A 16,239-nucleotide genomic window follows, 5' to 3' on the forward strand; every position below is an offset into this window, starting at 1 on the left:
TTTTTAACATTATACTATCATTTCTCGGTAGATGTCGTGATGAGAGGTACAAATGATTGGCCAATCCGCGTGATTAAACGAATTCTGCTTTTAGTATATATGTATTGTACATATTGTACTATATATGTGCATATATACATTGACTCTGATACTAATTGTAAGTATTTACATCAGTTTAACAATGATCATATAAATTTGAAATACATCTTATTCATCACATTAGGCCGTTTCCTTTCTTTAAAGGAAGTATAGTAACTAACCTAAAATAATTAAATCTATATTTCGGAACAATTAAACCGAAATACAAAGGAGGTAAATGGGGGAAAAATTGTTATTACTATATAAATTATACACTTTGTATGCTTATCTAAGTATGACATCACCTGTTCCAAGAAAACATTTTTCTTACTACGTACATATATATACCTAATTAATAATGATATATATGGCAAAACAAAACAAACTACGTTGATCCCAATTATAACACTAGGTTAGATAAGATAAATAAATTAACAAGTCACATCGAAATATCAATACACATCTTAATATTATTGAATGTGAAATACGTATATTTCACAATATCCTATTATTATGACTGACAATAAAAGGAAAATAGCAGGCTGTACATGCGTTCAACAAAAGTTGCACAGACAACAACGGAGAGATCAATGCAAAAGGAAGAGACAAACATTCGTATATAATCCAGAGGAAGAAATGTGGCATGAACCGTATTTAAGGGACTTACGCAAAGAATTTTCAGATGTGTCTATATTGTGTGATTCGAAAATCGAATTGCCATGGAAGGATATCGCGTTACCAGCAGCCGGCATGAAAATTCGTCAAGAAGTTTCGTTAACTCCTTTGAACGATCGTAATGGACAAACGGATGATACAGATGTTGACAAAGAACCAGTGGAAACAGAATCTCTGGGAACTATGCTTTTACCATGGAAAGATTTGATTATTACGGAAACCTTACCATCAAAACAATACAGTCCCGATAGCTGTGATTCTACACTAGAAATTCCATGGAGTGATCTTGTACTCGAGAAGCCAATGGATATACAGCCGGTGCAGGAAGAAGCTTGCGTTACTGACGATGTTGAGATTCCATGGAATGACATTTTAATACCGCGAAATATAGTGATCGAATCACAAAAGAAAAAACATCCATCTTCGAAGTATCCACCTCGTTCATTAGTAGGAACTAAAGGTGTTAAATGCTGTTGTGTCAGTGTTGGATGCAAATTGTAGAATGAACTTTACAACGAGTTGTAAATAATTTATAAATTTCCGATAAAAGACTGAAATATAAACTTTTATTAGGTTATATTTTTTTAAATACTTTGGTTTTATTTACTTTTAATGTTCCATATTTTCTTTAAAAATACATAAAATTTGTCGAATTTCGGTAGAAATTTTTATATTATGAAAAATTTATCTAGTTTCAAGAACTACAATGAAATTATTTCATATTATAAATTACGCTATATGTTTTATAGGATCCTAAAAATTAATATGCATATATATGAATCAAAAACTCGGAGATTAACTTCTAGGAATTATCCCATATTTAGAAATTTATATACGTACAATATACGTATACGTATAAAAAGTATATATCAGATTGCGCAAGTCCTTATAACTACAAGGTCGTTCGGAATCTTTCTCATTAGGTTTATTTTTAACTGATCGAAGACGCTTAACACGTGGTTTATATCACGATACGGAAATACATATAATGTATTGATGGAAAATAAAAATAATATTTGTATCAGATATGTGTACATTTTTTCTTGTTTTGTTTATACATGTTGATAAATACAAAAAGCATACACATAAGGACCGTTAACAAAGGTAAAAAAATTTGTCGTCATTTACATTACCGACGGAAGTCAAGTTGCGATTCAAATACATAAATTGCCTGATGGCGCTAGTGTAACGAAACGTTGGGTAGCCATGATTATTATTTGCTTGATGTTCGTGATTGGCGGCAGTCGGCACTTGCCAGTGGACGCGAACGGTGGTTTGTTCGTATTATAGCTAAGTCGACAGCTGCACATGAAAATGGCGTAGTAAGGTGGTATAATGCCATAATTCTGATCGCATAAATGTACCGCGAGAAGTTTTGAACAGCGAACAGGGATTTACCACTTGACTTTTCAAGCATCTGTAACCATACCGTCCAGTCGAGAGCATTGTGATTAATTTGATAGCTCCGCTTATTCTAATAACAGCGTGAAATGTGTATTGTGTGTTGGTGACTTGTACTGTGATTTGACAACGCATGTGTTCGAGTTCCTCGTAACGTTTTGAAGTTCGCATGGAAGTGTACAGGCTCGATTAAGCTAACGTGATTAGATCTTCGTCAGGGTAACACAAAAATGGCACTTATACTTGAGAGAAATCGTGAATTTTTCCTCGTGACAGCTTGACGACCTCGACTCCAGACGAGTTCAAGATGGCGCCACCGGCATTTTGACACTTGCACAAGATTCGTCAGCTGGATTTTACAACCGTTCCGAGCTTCGATTATTATGAGCAGAGAATTTTACGTTCCTTGTACACCTTACACTTATCAGGTAAGTGAATTATCGCTTGTCATTTTTCGTGGTAATCGCACGGTGACACAATGTGTCCGGTAACCACTGCTTCCTGCATCGCCATGTCCACCCAATCGAGTATATATGTACTCCAAATTGTTAATTTCTTTTGATAACCTGTAAGCATTTGTTTTTCATTTTCCATACATAATATTCTGTACTGAAAAATTTATCTACCGTAGATGTTTTGGAAATGAATGCGTTTGATACAATTTGACCGAAATTATACTCTGTTCCTGATACAGATAATAGCGATAGTTGTTTCTTGGCAATGTCGTATAGGCTCGTTTCATACAAACTGTCATAATCACGTGAAACTTAGACGAAACAGTGCATAATAAGATATCACTCGTGTATAATATACGTAACTCGATGTACCACGACTTTTTTTTTTTTGGTTAGCTTCGTTTGAAAGTACATACATCAAATAGTGTTTTGTAACGTAGCAATTCACCGATTGCTATTTAAATGTTGAAGTTGTAATAAGAGCGAAGGAAAACAACGAAGGTGATGTCAACGAAAAAGTGACGGTCGATAAAAACCGACGGGTAATGTCAAATCGCACGATGTGAAAATTGACAAGTAACAAGGTCTACGCCTAGTTTCCGTGTACTTCTTCGTGGATTTTTTCACTTTCACTATGAGTGATGGGCCTTCATCGGAAAACGTGGCGGAAAATAACGCCTCCATGGCGAACAACGGGGGGGAATTACACTCGCAGGGTTCCATTGACAAACGTATTAAAGATATGAGTCTGTCTATCGTGAGTAACATAACCAAGAAGGTGAGTGACACCTTAAACTTGGATGCTTGACACTCAGAAAATTTTATGTTTACTTTTCATAAATTTGATATTCTTATAAATGAATAATTCTCCTTTTTGCGAATGTAATTTCGTCTTGTTTGCATTAGTCGTAATCTTTTATGAATTTATTATAATATCGTTCGTAGTTCGATTACTTAAAGCGGTGCTATTATTTATCTTTAAGAAAATTCTCAGTTTATATATGTTTTACTTTTGTATTATTTTATCTTATTAGAGATGTACGATATTTTTAAATTATTTTATTAATTATACATATGTGTATGTGATTTTCTTAATTTTCTGCCTTATATTTGTTATACTGCGTTGTGAGTGTTTTTAAGAAGAAATTTAATGTAATCGGTCTGTAATAATTTATCTACAAATTCGAATGCCGTTTAGATTAACTAGCAAAGAAAGTGTTATGTATTGAAGCTATTAGTCTTATTTATTTTTATCATTAAATAATTCAAGTAGTATCTAACTCCACATAGAAAAATGTGTTTACTAATTTTATTTCAATATTAACGTTATTACTTGGTTAGATTTATGAAATCTCTATAAAATGATTTGTATATTTATTAATATTTAACTAAAAATGCATAAAGTACCATATTATTTAAAAATCGAAAAAGGAAATATGCAAGATTCTATTAGAAAGAAAAATATCCATATAAGTTATATTAACATACAAAGCAGAAAATGTAAAAGTATCCAAATGTTAAATCAGTAATCACTAACATTCGCATAACAAACAAAATTGCGAACGAACTGTTCTGTAGCATGCACTTGTTAATTTGGTTTAATTTAATTTCTCGTCCCGGCCTGTATAAGTTTCGGGTAAACAACATGTTTTTGAGCATTTGTATTTATCTAACAATTTGAATGTCTCACGTGCCGCGACATTCCGTCTTGCTTTTCAACGAAACCTCGTTTAGCGATCATAACGAACAGATCAGATTGAAGCTACCGAATGCCGCTTCCTACCTGAAACGTTTGATGAGATTGAAGAATGGAGGAAAACTCGAATCCGAGAGGGAAATGATCGATGGCACTTCTGAAGTATCTGAAATCACGGAAAGTATGTTAACTCACGTGATGCTAGAAGTCTCGAGTGGTAAATTACTATTATATTTGGTCGTTAACCTAAGCATATTCCATAAAAGAATTTATCTTCCATGGACGACAAAGCTTTCGTTTCTCTTCTTCGTAAAGCATTTAATCTTTAGCTTAAATTAACAATCAGATAGAAAATTTCATTGTCGTTCAATTATGATAAGTTAAATATTGTCTTCTTGCAGGCGGCTTGTTTCTATATTTCTTAAAATATAAAACTTATATTTTCTTTCCTAGACTCTAATATCCTTTGCATAGAACCTATGTTTACATAAGTGGTTAGAAAGTTTTAGTTAAACTGTTTCTTCTTGTGCGTGCGAAGACAACGAAGATTTTGTGGCAAATGTCCTCAACCAGTTTCTTTATTTTTATTTTTACATCATTTAAACGCCATATTAAAATTGCATAGGATCTTATCTTTGGTATTTATCTTCAGGTAAATTGAAACGTTTTCGGATTATCATTAGGAGTTGCCTTACTTGTTATCGTTATACATATGTCGGGAACTTTCCCAATAAGAAGTATTTTATTCGTCATATAAATAGGTACTCTATTACAGTATCAAAAATACATTAAAGGCGATACTGTCACAATTTTTACAATTTTTACCATAAAATAATTCACTCGGAATAGTTCGCGTTAATTTATAGGGAACACCCAGCGTACATTTCTAATAAACACGATTTAACAATATCAAAATAATATGTCTATAGTAACAAACTAATGCTATTGTAATTAATCACTAAATAGTGTGCGTTAATAAAGCAACGACTATTATTCAATTTCTCTTTCTCCACATCCCATAGTCATTCAATTTATCAATGATAATTGCGTGTTCCAAATATAAGCGTGTACTTTCACGATCTTTGCTACTCACTGCCATTTCAAAATTGAAAATTTCTATCTGGCAGTTCATTTATTTGAAAATCTATCGATATAAAATTAAATATTGATAGTTGTCGTGTTTATATCCGTCTGTATAAAACTGTTGACGAGCTGCAATTTGTTAGCGTCGATCAATGAACGGGATATACCGGCAGACAGGGATTCGGTCGACTGGCCGGAGAGTCATGTGGTCGAAACAAGGTGGTACGGAACTCCCAGTGACCCTTCGAATCCTGAAGGACCTTCCACTTCCACCGTGCACACGGACGACAATACAAGTATTTTCAATCGTTGATTACGATGGTGGAGTAGGGTTGACCCCCTCATGCGGGCTTATTGATTCTCCAATAGAGATTTTTGTGTTTAATGATTCATACATTAGCTCCCTTATGCCTTTTATTCCTTTATTTATTCTTTTGTTATTCCGCTTTTATTAGATTTCTACGGAAATATATTGTAGATATTTTCTATATTCGAGAAGAAAGTAATGAATTTATCGAAAGATTGTCGATGTATTGATTTATTTTCAATGAAACGTTCTCGGAAGAATTCATCGTTAAATTACATCGTTTGATATTTATTCTGTATATCGTGCAAAACGTAGATATTATAGAATTTATTGGATAAATTTTGGTTGAATTCATAAGATTACAAAATATATTGAATGGGCTGTTGCACAAATGCGTCTATACAAAATATATAAAATTATAATACACATTTTTACATACATTGCACGTAAATACAATTTCAATTGCGTTTCGCGTTTATTCAACAAATTGTTACCATTCTTCATTTTTTAAGTAAAACAAAAATTAACACGGCATACATAAATCCATTAATCGATACATATATGTTTTCTTTTTTCAATATTCGTTTGTCTCATAGTTTTGTTACGAGATTAGAGACCATCATTTCCACTTAAATGAATTTCTACCGGTAAGAACGTTTCTCCCATGTTTTCTTCTGTTCTCATTCTCTTTCCATCACGGCTTATGCGACTCGGAAATCGAATACGATATGAAGTTCATCGATTCGTGCGTCATGAAATTTAGTCGGGCTTCCTTGCAGGCGAATACCCGGCGATCGCTACAGTAGCACAAACTCAACCTGTTCAAACGATTTCAAATTCTGTGACCACCACCGAAGCGATGACTACAAATGGAATTTTTGTGAGTGTACTGAACCGCGACGCTGCCGCGGCGAGGAACATTTTGCAGTTTAGGGAAGCCTTGTCTTCGCAGATCGGGTAAATTCGATAATCATTAACCAACGATAAAACTGCGACCAAACTTTAATATCCTATATGTTTTTCACGAAACTATCCGAAAAAGAATAGCGTTTCTATTAACAATAATTAATTAGAGAAATGTTCCCTTTCGCAGACTGAGAAAAATTCTGCCCTGAAATGTTCAATTCTCGAACAGTCCAATTTGACTAAAAGGGGTTTTGAACAGTGTATTTATGTTCCGTTTTTTATTTCAAAGAAAAGTAGTTCACGTTTTCGAATATTCTGCGAATTGCCATAAAGTTTGAGGTGCCACTGAACCGTGTAAACATGGCATTCAGAAGCACTACAATATTTGTATTCTTTAGATCGCAAGTGGAAAGGCTTAGAGACCAAGAGACTCGAAGCGTTCCGTTGGTCTATATTCAAAGTGAAGATCATCACGAGCTTTATCTGCAGAGCACCGTAAACGGTGAAAGTGGATTTAGTGGATCGAGTACGATCGGGTAAGCGTTTTGTGAACTCGAAAATTACAGTGTGATTTAAATGATAGTCCGAGTTTGATCGATTATTTAATTCGCGTCGTGAGGTTCCTTCGTTTCTTGAACCTATGCCATTAGCATTTCTGACCTCGACACAAAATAATACCAACGTTTAATCGTTTTTCATTATAAACAGATATTATAATCTACAAACAATAAAGACACAGTTCGTGTAATTAAATTGGCCGGAAACATGTTATCTTATCAGTGTCTTAATTGCTTTAGCCAGAAATTGTAATAAGAATCGTACAGTTATACGGTTGCAAACATTTTTATCCAGAATGTTAATTTATACACTATCATTTCTCTCTGTTGCAAGCAATTTGCAAAATGCTAGATTTGTCCTTTTATAGATTTCGCGTTTGTATCTGTACTGTTGAATAATGGTTTATTGTATACAAGTTATTATGTGTTTAAGACGATAATAATTGCAAAGCTATTTTCAAGACAATTAGTAGGATTAGAAATTGTTATTTTTATCTACTTTTCTCCTAAAACTTCTAAGAAATTTCATTTTCCTTTGAAATATAATTACAGGTAAATTTTGTCCAAGTTAACGTTCCAACATCTCGATACTCTGAAACTGCACGCGAAACGTATTAATTAGTTGCGGGTGCCGTTTCGAGGTTGTGTTGTAACTCGGTGACTCGTGTCGCGTTGCTTAACGTCGAATGGCCTCACGAATTTCCGATGCGCTCGAGACTACTTACTTGATAGCGTGAGAGCGCGTTATAATCGAACGTGGTATGTTGAAAATTAAGTGAATTATTTAGGTATTAACTTCGCTATATCCACTATATATATGTATATATGCGTGTAGCATTATTTATTGACTATAGGTATATATATGTCGATGCAACAAATTCCATGTGTTTGGATGCTGCTGTATAATATATAGCTAAGAAGCATAATGGTGTAGGCCAGTTTACTGCCTAGTTTCCATAAAATAGCGTTCTGCGTTTATTATCACAAAACGTTGATTATATTCCCTCAAGTCATAAAGATGTATCGTGGCAGAGAATAATTTAATTGATCATAAAACCAACGATAAATTTTGAAGTTAAAATACGCAACTGTATTCAGCTTCTCAAATTCTTCACTTGCGCTATTATGACTTTCAATCTACCATGAGTTCTGTATAGTGACTGGTTCGATACTGAGGGAGGCAGTAAGCGATGAATAGGGTGACCCCGAAATCGTGGCGCACACGTGCAACACGTGAACACGAATCGAATATTTTTCATATAAATTTATTTTTATTTTATTTCACATAAACATACAATAACATTTCAAACGTCGAATCACTTCGTCCAACTATTATTAATTATCGCTGATCAGTTGAGCCGTGCAATGGGACAGCACATCTGGTCTGCGAAACGCGCGCGTCCCTTTAAAATTGATCCGAGCTCGTTACTCGATCTAATATTTGCGGTGAAACACGTTGCACGCGCAGTATTTTCTTGTTTTGCTTTGGTTTTCGCGTGCGCATGTTTCGTAGCGCACTCGCAAGCCGCAGGGCACGCCGAAGCGCAAGGATATCGAGTGTATAACTGCGCGGAGTGGCGTGACTATCGAGTGGAAGATTGTGGCGCATCGTGCGGCTCTCCTCGGTAAACCTATTCGCGTGCTAACCGCGCTAAAAAATTGGTAACGGTATCGTTATTGTGGTCGGTTTGCATTCGTTGAACGTTGCCGATACTCTCGGTAGAACGCCGCATCGTCGGAAACGGTTTCAACCGGTAGATCGTCTTTACTCTTATTAACCGAGCCGGACGACACAGACGAGTGAACTTTAAGAGGCGATTGTCGGTCTGTGACGCGAATTTTTTTCGTTCGAGATTGGTTAGCGGTGTATTTGGGATTAGAAAATAAAAGTTCGTAGAAAGAAATTGTGCAAATGAAAGTTGATGTGTAGTGAAAATTATTTCCCATAATTTTTCACTGATTTTTGAACGCTGGAACAGCCAGTCGCTAGCGTGTACCTATAGTGGCTCACGAAAGTATTCCAACATCTATAGAAGGCTTTTGCGAATATATTACATGTTTTATACGAAACATTTTGAAATTCGATTAGCACTGTAACGAGGCTCGATAATCATGATTGTATTAGTACAGTTGGAGAAAAATCTAAGAATGTACATAGAAACTACGAGATATTTAGTATCTCAAGTATCTTTAGTATCTTAGCAAGTATCGTATAGATCACAGAAAATGCTGTTTAAACATCATTGTATTAATAAGCCGTAATGTTCAGTAGAAGCATTTTTAACATTTAATATATTCTTATGATATCTATTCTTGCTGTGTCCTAATTTTTAATCGAACATATGTTCACAGTAACTATTCTGTAATTTCTATATTCAATTTCCGATTGATTTCAAATGTTGCCAATATTTTCGTTACAGCATTACTGAAATGTCAAGATGTTTTATATAACACACGACAGGAACACAATATTCTACAAACTTCTATATGCATTTTCAGTAATAAATAAAGACTGCCACTTTGTGCTTGATTCTGCTCGTTTATCTTTATTGCTTCATTGTATTTTAACGACGTTGATATACGTGATTCACTCCTCCTTTTAAGTAATAATTCAGGCTAGAAATAATTTATATCTATATACATTGAATTAACAAAAGAATAAGCTTATATTTTGCGTTCTTAAAAGGACCCATCATCCTACATTTCCTGGTATTTTCTCGATTTTTTTCAAGTAACAGTGCACGGTTCCGTAAACCAGATTAACCCTATTCGAGGTGCAATTCATTGTTAGTTCCAGTTATGCTTTCGTAGGTCCGATTAACATAATGTCATCAAATTCTGCGAACCACTCGGATCGTTCTAACGGTGGCACACTTGCTATTCTCTTAAATTTTTAAATCTGTCGTTCTAAAAAAAAGGGGCGGGGGAGGGAAAGGAACAGTTTACAATGCGTATGCTATTTACTCTGCTTTCGATCTCTATATTTCTTATCTAATCTTCACATAATTTAAAAGTAGAGCAGTTAAACGTGTAGCGTTTTGCACAAGTTCCAGCGCGTATTGCAGTAAGAATATGTATTTTTTCAATAACCGAAGACTAATATAATTTGTACGTATTTCTCTAGCCGAGCCACTATCGGATCGGTTTAAACGAAAAAGATAATAAGGGAAAACAGAATTAATTCTTTTTGCAAAAGTTATTTCTAATTTTGAATATAGTGAAAAGATACATAGATTAAACTGTCAATTATAATATCTAGAAAAAACTGTGTTAGAGGATCAGCAGTTTACTCGAGAGATTTAGCATACTATCAAGTATTAATCATAAATACCGGTTAAGTACTAATTGTAGATGTTACATGTCCATTTCGCGTTTAATTAAAACTGTACATTTCTAGTTATTTTGATCAATCTGTACAATCTATAAGGGACAAATTGTCCAGACGTTTCTAGTTGAGGATAGAATAAAAGTAGGAGAAGTCAAAAGCATGTCTGGCGTATGAAAGGCAATGGAAAGGAAATCTAAGATCCTTGCACGAAGTGAAATGATTTGTCGAGGTGATTTCACGAAGGAAACATTGCATCTATTCTACCATCGTTACGCCGCGGCATGGAGCCGAGCCAATCGATTTTCATGTAGCGTACCATTTCTCCTTTGGTTTCCTGATTTACAATTTGACTGATCGAATCAACCGTGTAACGCGTAATGAAAATATGAAATTACAATTAATCTGCTTCCGAATGCAATAAGGAAGGAGTTACAGGATCATTAGAAACTTGACATCCTGGATAGAGCTTCGTTCGTTTCATACATTCGCTATTATTCTGCATTGCAACAAAATCTCAACTACGTATCACGTTTTATTTCTTCTATTTCTCTACTGCAACACTGCTTCTTATATCGCAACATCTGTATGAGATTTATATTTTTTACAACCAACCACGTCAGTTATATATGTATATTTGTCTATCTTGCAATTTAAAGTTAAATAAATTAAACTAAAATTAAATTACTATCAAAGTACATTAAAACATTTGTCTATCTTGCAATTTGAAGTTAAATAAACTAAAATTAAATTACTATCAAAGTATATTAAAACATTTGTCTATCTTGCAATTTAAAGTTAAATAAGCTAAAATTAAATTACTATCAAAGTATATTAAAACATTTGTCTATCTTGCAATTTAAAGTTAAATAAACTAAAATTAAATCACTATCAAAGTATATTAAAATATTTGTCTACCTTGCAGTTTAAAATTAAATAAATTAAACTAAAATTAAATTACTATCAAAGTATCGAGTAATAAATATCGCGGATAAGTGTTCAAATACTTTCATGAGCATTTTCACACGTACGTGTATGCACTTGAAGTAACGAAATACAGTATAAAATGAAAGATACAAAACCTTTTCCTGTGCTTAATGACAATCTCTATTTAATAACGAACTTTGTCGGTTGTTATTATACGAATCGATACCCGTTTCTGTTTCCATACAATGCATCTTTTATTCGAATCGTACAGATCATTGGGCCGAATTCTTTCTTCTCACCGGTCGAAGGAGCAATTAACGGAGAGAATGATTCACGATGTATGCACGTGAACTCGTTTCCTCGTGTTTTCGATTTTGCAACACGCAAACCGATCGACAATATGGACGAATTCAGTTTCTATCGAAACGCATTGGTTTTATTATATTCAGACAGTGAAGTGTAACTGAACGAGTTTTGCTAGTAACGCGAGGTGCCAGACTTTCACGAGTATGCGTTTTGCTCACTGGATCGTACGGAGATCCTATTTGATTACAGGCTGCGTTCGACCGAGCCGTGGTTACGTCTGATCGTGACTCATTCGTTTCGTACGCTTGTGTACACCAAGTACATTTGTATCTATCGGTCACCTCATTTGAGAAAGTCGTGTGGGGTAATGCACATTGAAATATTAATTTCATCTGTTATTTATAGAGTTCTTTGTCTCTGACCACGGGGACGAACGTGTATTGTGTGTTTCGTGAAACATTGTATGTGCACGAATGAGGGAAAAAATAAGAAAAATAAAAAAATAAGCGAAGAATATCAGCTTTGCTTTATTTTCTGTTATCTAGGATTTTACGATTTAATTTGTTAACACTTTGAGTGCGCAAATAGAGCAAAGCTTATCGGAAGTGAGGCTGAATAAATCGGAGAAAATCAAATATGTAATAGGAACAGCTGTCGAAATCGTATGACGTGTAATTGCTTTTATAACGTACACTTGCGAAGATAAAGTAATCAGACAGATAACGTAGTGAGGCTAAATCGACCATTAAAACTAGGTCTATGCTAGAGTTCCTAGTCGCGCATAAATCTATAATTTTCGCGTTATCGTTGCTAAGAAGATTATTGATAATACCATCGTACAAAGTATTATGCAAAGCTGGTTATACAACGGGTAAATGATATTTCTCTCTCGAAGAAAGTCGAGAACTCTGTACAAATTGTATATTTTGCAAAAAAATCATTCGAACTCCTCAAACAGTTCCACCGCAAATCTACAAACATTCTGATATAAAATAACATAATATTATGATATACAATAATTCCTACAAAATATTACGCGTTATTCATTTCGGTTATCCTCGCAGTTTTAGTGTCAAATAACCCCGAATAACAAAGTATCAAAGCTATCACGCTTCGCCAGTGATAGACGTATCTGTATATGAAAAATGCCGTATAAGGGCAACGAATGACAAAACGCTGACATTCTCCGGGCACCAGCCTCCCGATAAAGAACCTCACTTTCTCCGTGTAGGTACTGATTATGCAAGCAGAAATTCGAGCAACGGAGAAATTTCTCTCGTTTAAAACTGCGTGCTTGCGGTTACATGAGCCGAGTTCGCTTCTCCTTCCGACCACCTACTTCTCGTTACAGATTCTTCGACTCTAATGAAGGGGTAAATCGTGCTTTGCCGTTGGAATAACTTTGGCGATTTGTCAGGGAGGCAGGTGCATCCTGGCACGGAATATGGATTCGTTGGTCGGTCGATCGTGTGGTACGGTTATAGAGAACCAGGATAGCTATATAGTCGTGTACGGGCGACTGTGGCGTGCCGATAAGCTTTGCAAAATTTTCGATTACGGAAGAACGAACGGCTAACCGCTGTCTCGTGATCCTGGCTCGCGTATTTTAGTTAAGAATTTAGCCGACTGCAACCAATGCGGAACTCGCGACCAGGGGTTCTGCGCCGAATCGTGATGGCAAGTATCTGGATGGAACTGTGGTTATAGCGAGATGATGAATTGGCAAGATACGTTGATGGTCTAGGAAGTCATTAAGCAGCAGGTTAACGCGTTCATTGGCGATCTGGTTTTCATTAATGTCTGTGTTATTAGGTTGTAACACGTGAAAATGTAACCGATGTTGGGAACAGTTGATCGATGATTACCAGATTTTAGATGACTTAGAAAACAGTGTTATTTCGATGTTCCGTTCTGTACTATGTGCCTGCTTTTAAAATCTTCGTGGCTGTTCGTTGTAGTTGTTTAATGTTGGTTTAGGCGAGCGGAAGATATGGGTGACTTTAATGAAATTTACGATAATTATTCTGTGTGAATTTAAACTGTATCAGGATACGTGTGTGCAGTGAAAATATGCCGAGAAATGCTTTGGTTTCTGTGAAAGGTTCTATTCGTGAAAGAATCATTTAATGGGGGTTTCAAAAATTTGAATAGATCTATAAAACAAAAAGTAGGACATTTGAAAGAGTTCCGGTAATTCTAGGGTGATTTGTGAAAAGTTTTTATTGTTTCTTTTTATATCTAAAGAAAACAATAGCAGCAGCATCAGATTGCCAGGAAATGGGAAACATATATCAAGAAAACAAGCTTAATCGATTAATAGTTACGTTTTTATACTTCTGTGTGCCAACGTTATAAATCACAGAAAATTAGCTCAATTACAATATGGAGTCCTATTAAATTTACCATATTTGTAGCACCGACTCAGATTCAAGACGTATGAACGTGAACGTGTTACAGGACTGTGTTACTATCGACGAAGTTGAAGTTTATTAACGCGAAATGTCTGTCATTTGGTATTATTGAATTAATTGTTGGTCATAAACCCTTGAGGCGATGAATCCGACTTTTTAAGATGAGATCGCTAAAGATTAATAGATGTAGTTAGACGAGTTCCAAATTGGTACACGAAATTAACATTCTCGAGTTGCGTGATTCGTTGTTTCGCTACTGAAATTTTCTCGTCACATTATCACGTACGGTGTGTCTTACAAACTTTAATCGCGTGCTTCGTAGTACGCCATGAAGCGTACACGTGTGTTTGATTTACGATCGATCGTTAACTGAGAATAAAGGAGCATTTTATTTCTAATTATGTCAAGTATACGTAAGCTTCGAGAAATGGCTAATTATCAGCGCATCGACATTACTGCAGAAGATTTTAGCTTATATTTATCGCATTGCATTTACTGCAGAAGATCTTAGCTTATATTTATAGCCTGTATGTATAGATTAAAATTCTTGTTTATTACAGAATTATAATTATATTTATGATTCGGTATAAATTAGCGTATTGTACTACATAGAAGGATTTATTATTCAATTTATTGGATAATTAAAAAATTTATTCCTCGTCAAGTGGACACTCTTTAGTCGATTAAGGGAGTGATGCTGTAATTTAATGCTACTATAATTTATACGTTGTAAATTGATAGGGGCTATATGTTACCACCGTGAGTTATGTTCATTTTTTATTTTAGAAATCAAGGTATATTATGCTAGCGTTGTCTATGGGAGACACTGCTGTGTAATTTTATATTACGTATATATATGTAATAGATGTGAGGATCGTACGTTAATAACGAAGTGTAGCGTGCAATTCTTTTATTCATTCATTGATTAAATACATCTCATATTTTATATGAAGACGCGTATAAATATATGTTAATATATTTTCCAATCTCGGGAGAGGTCATCAGCAAAACGGTTGGTTCACCCTTCCATCATTTATTTAGGATTTTTTTTATCTGTTTCATGATAAACGAGTAATTCGTACAAATATTTCGACATTTAGAAATGTCTAAGAACGGATTACAAATGGAAGAAAACTTATTCGCAATTCTATGATTAGTTTCCAAGACGAAAGTAACATTCTACTTTAGAATTCCAAATATGTAGCCATACGATCATCGTGGAAACGAGGAGGTTAATCTCATGCATTCTCGGAAGTTCTAGGTACGATTAGCCAGAAATTCCAGCATTCTTTTACAGCAGGGATTTTTGAAATTCAAAAGTTACATTTCGAAAAGAGAAAAATTCTAGATGTCTATGAATTTTTATTTATACGGTAACTTTCTTGGCTTCTTCCATTTCATATCGGTGAAAATAAAATTAAACGAGAATTCGCATACGACATAGCGGCGTCAGTGGAATACGAAGGTTTAACAATTTATACCTTCGATACCAATCAAATACATAATTCGCTATTCCAATGTATTTCCTTGTTTTTTAATCACTACGTTATTTTATTTATTATATTTTAATTAGATTAATAGAACGTTACTAAGTAAGCAAGTACGTGGTCATTGAAAAATTCGATTTTAGGTTACTAAGAACAGAAATTTCCTTTAATTAATTTACATCGTTGGATTCTATCAAATTCACATCGTATTTACGAAAAAGGAATATCCAGAATTCGTTCGATATCTTTTTGGTTTCTATTTTTCTGTCCATCTAAATTCCATAATTCTATGAAATCGTAGAAAGTATCGTAGTAAGTATAAGTAGAATCGAGTATTTTACACAGTGAGTCGCGACTTGATTCCAGATGTGTCGTGTTAAATGTTAAAATACGAGGGTAGTTTACACGTTCGTCAGGAATTCGATTCTCATCCGATCACATGAGAATTACTATGCTACTTTTCTCTTATATCGAAGTATATCGAACTCTATCAATTTAGTACTGCTTCTTAATCAACTCTCGAAGGCAATTACGCTTCGTACGATCTTTCAGCGAGTTGCAAAAAATTATCTTTCTCGAAAATATGACTCTCGATTCATAAAACCTTGAGAATGCGGTCTGCCTC

At 34.6% G+C, this 16,239-nt stretch overlaps 2 protein-coding genes across 17 annotated transcripts in view; both read left to right on the forward strand.

The window, feature by feature from the left end:
- The first annotated feature begins 23 nt into the window (after positions 1-23).
- On the forward strand, positions 24-1,696 carry LOC122566704. 5 transcript variants are annotated; one of them, XM_043724348.1, is made up of 3 exons: positions 24-157; positions 617-1,274; positions 1,503-1,696. In XM_043724348.1, exons 1-2 carry the CDS (start codon positions 40-42, stop codon positions 1,252-1,254), a joined length of 756 nt encoding a protein of 251 aa, XP_043580283.1. In that variant the 5' UTR covers positions 24-39; the 3' UTR covers positions 1,255-1,274; positions 1,503-1,696. The 5 variants fall into 5 exon arrangements, with proteins under 5 accessions (XP_043580283.1, XP_043580281.1, XP_043580285.1 ...); XM_043724346.1 differs by having other exon boundaries at positions 617-1,696; XM_043724350.1 differs by having other exon boundaries at positions 761-1,696.
- Positions 1,697-1,813: 117 nt separating this feature from the next.
- Positions 1,814-16,239, forward strand: part of LOC122566701 — a 123,479-nt gene continuing 109,053 nt past the window's right edge. For 4 of the 12 annotated variants that reach the window (XR_006316600.1, XM_043724336.1, XM_043724335.1 and 1 more), the window contains exon 1: positions 1,817-2,582. Coding sequence is in view for 5 of the 12 variants with exons in the window: in XM_043724336.1 (XP_043580271.1) it covers positions 2,538-2,582 (45 nt within the window). In the remaining 7 variants the exon portion in view is untranslated. Of the gene's footprint in view, positions 2,583-4,323; positions 4,487-16,239 lie in introns of those variants that run through there. The other 8 variants (XR_006316597.1, XR_006316596.1, XR_006316595.1 and 5 more) reach the window with 4 other exon arrangements.

This window comes from Bombus pyrosoma, linkage group LG4, assembly GCF_014825855.1.
Source record: "Bombus pyrosoma isolate SC7728 linkage group LG4, ASM1482585v1, whole genome shotgun sequence".
Taxonomy (NCBI): Eukaryota; Metazoa; Arthropoda; class Insecta; order Hymenoptera; family Apidae; genus Bombus; species Bombus pyrosoma.

Excerpts from the sequence above, each read along its gene's own strand:
- LOC122566704 (XM_043724346.1), top strand. The coding sequence starts at position 40 with ATGAGAGGTACAAATGATTGGCCAATCCGCGTGATTAAACGAATTCTG. Across the intron at positions 158-616 it reads CATTGACTCTGATACTAATT|CAGGCTGTACATGCGTTCAA; the intron begins GTAAGTATTTAC and ends AAAGGAAAATAG.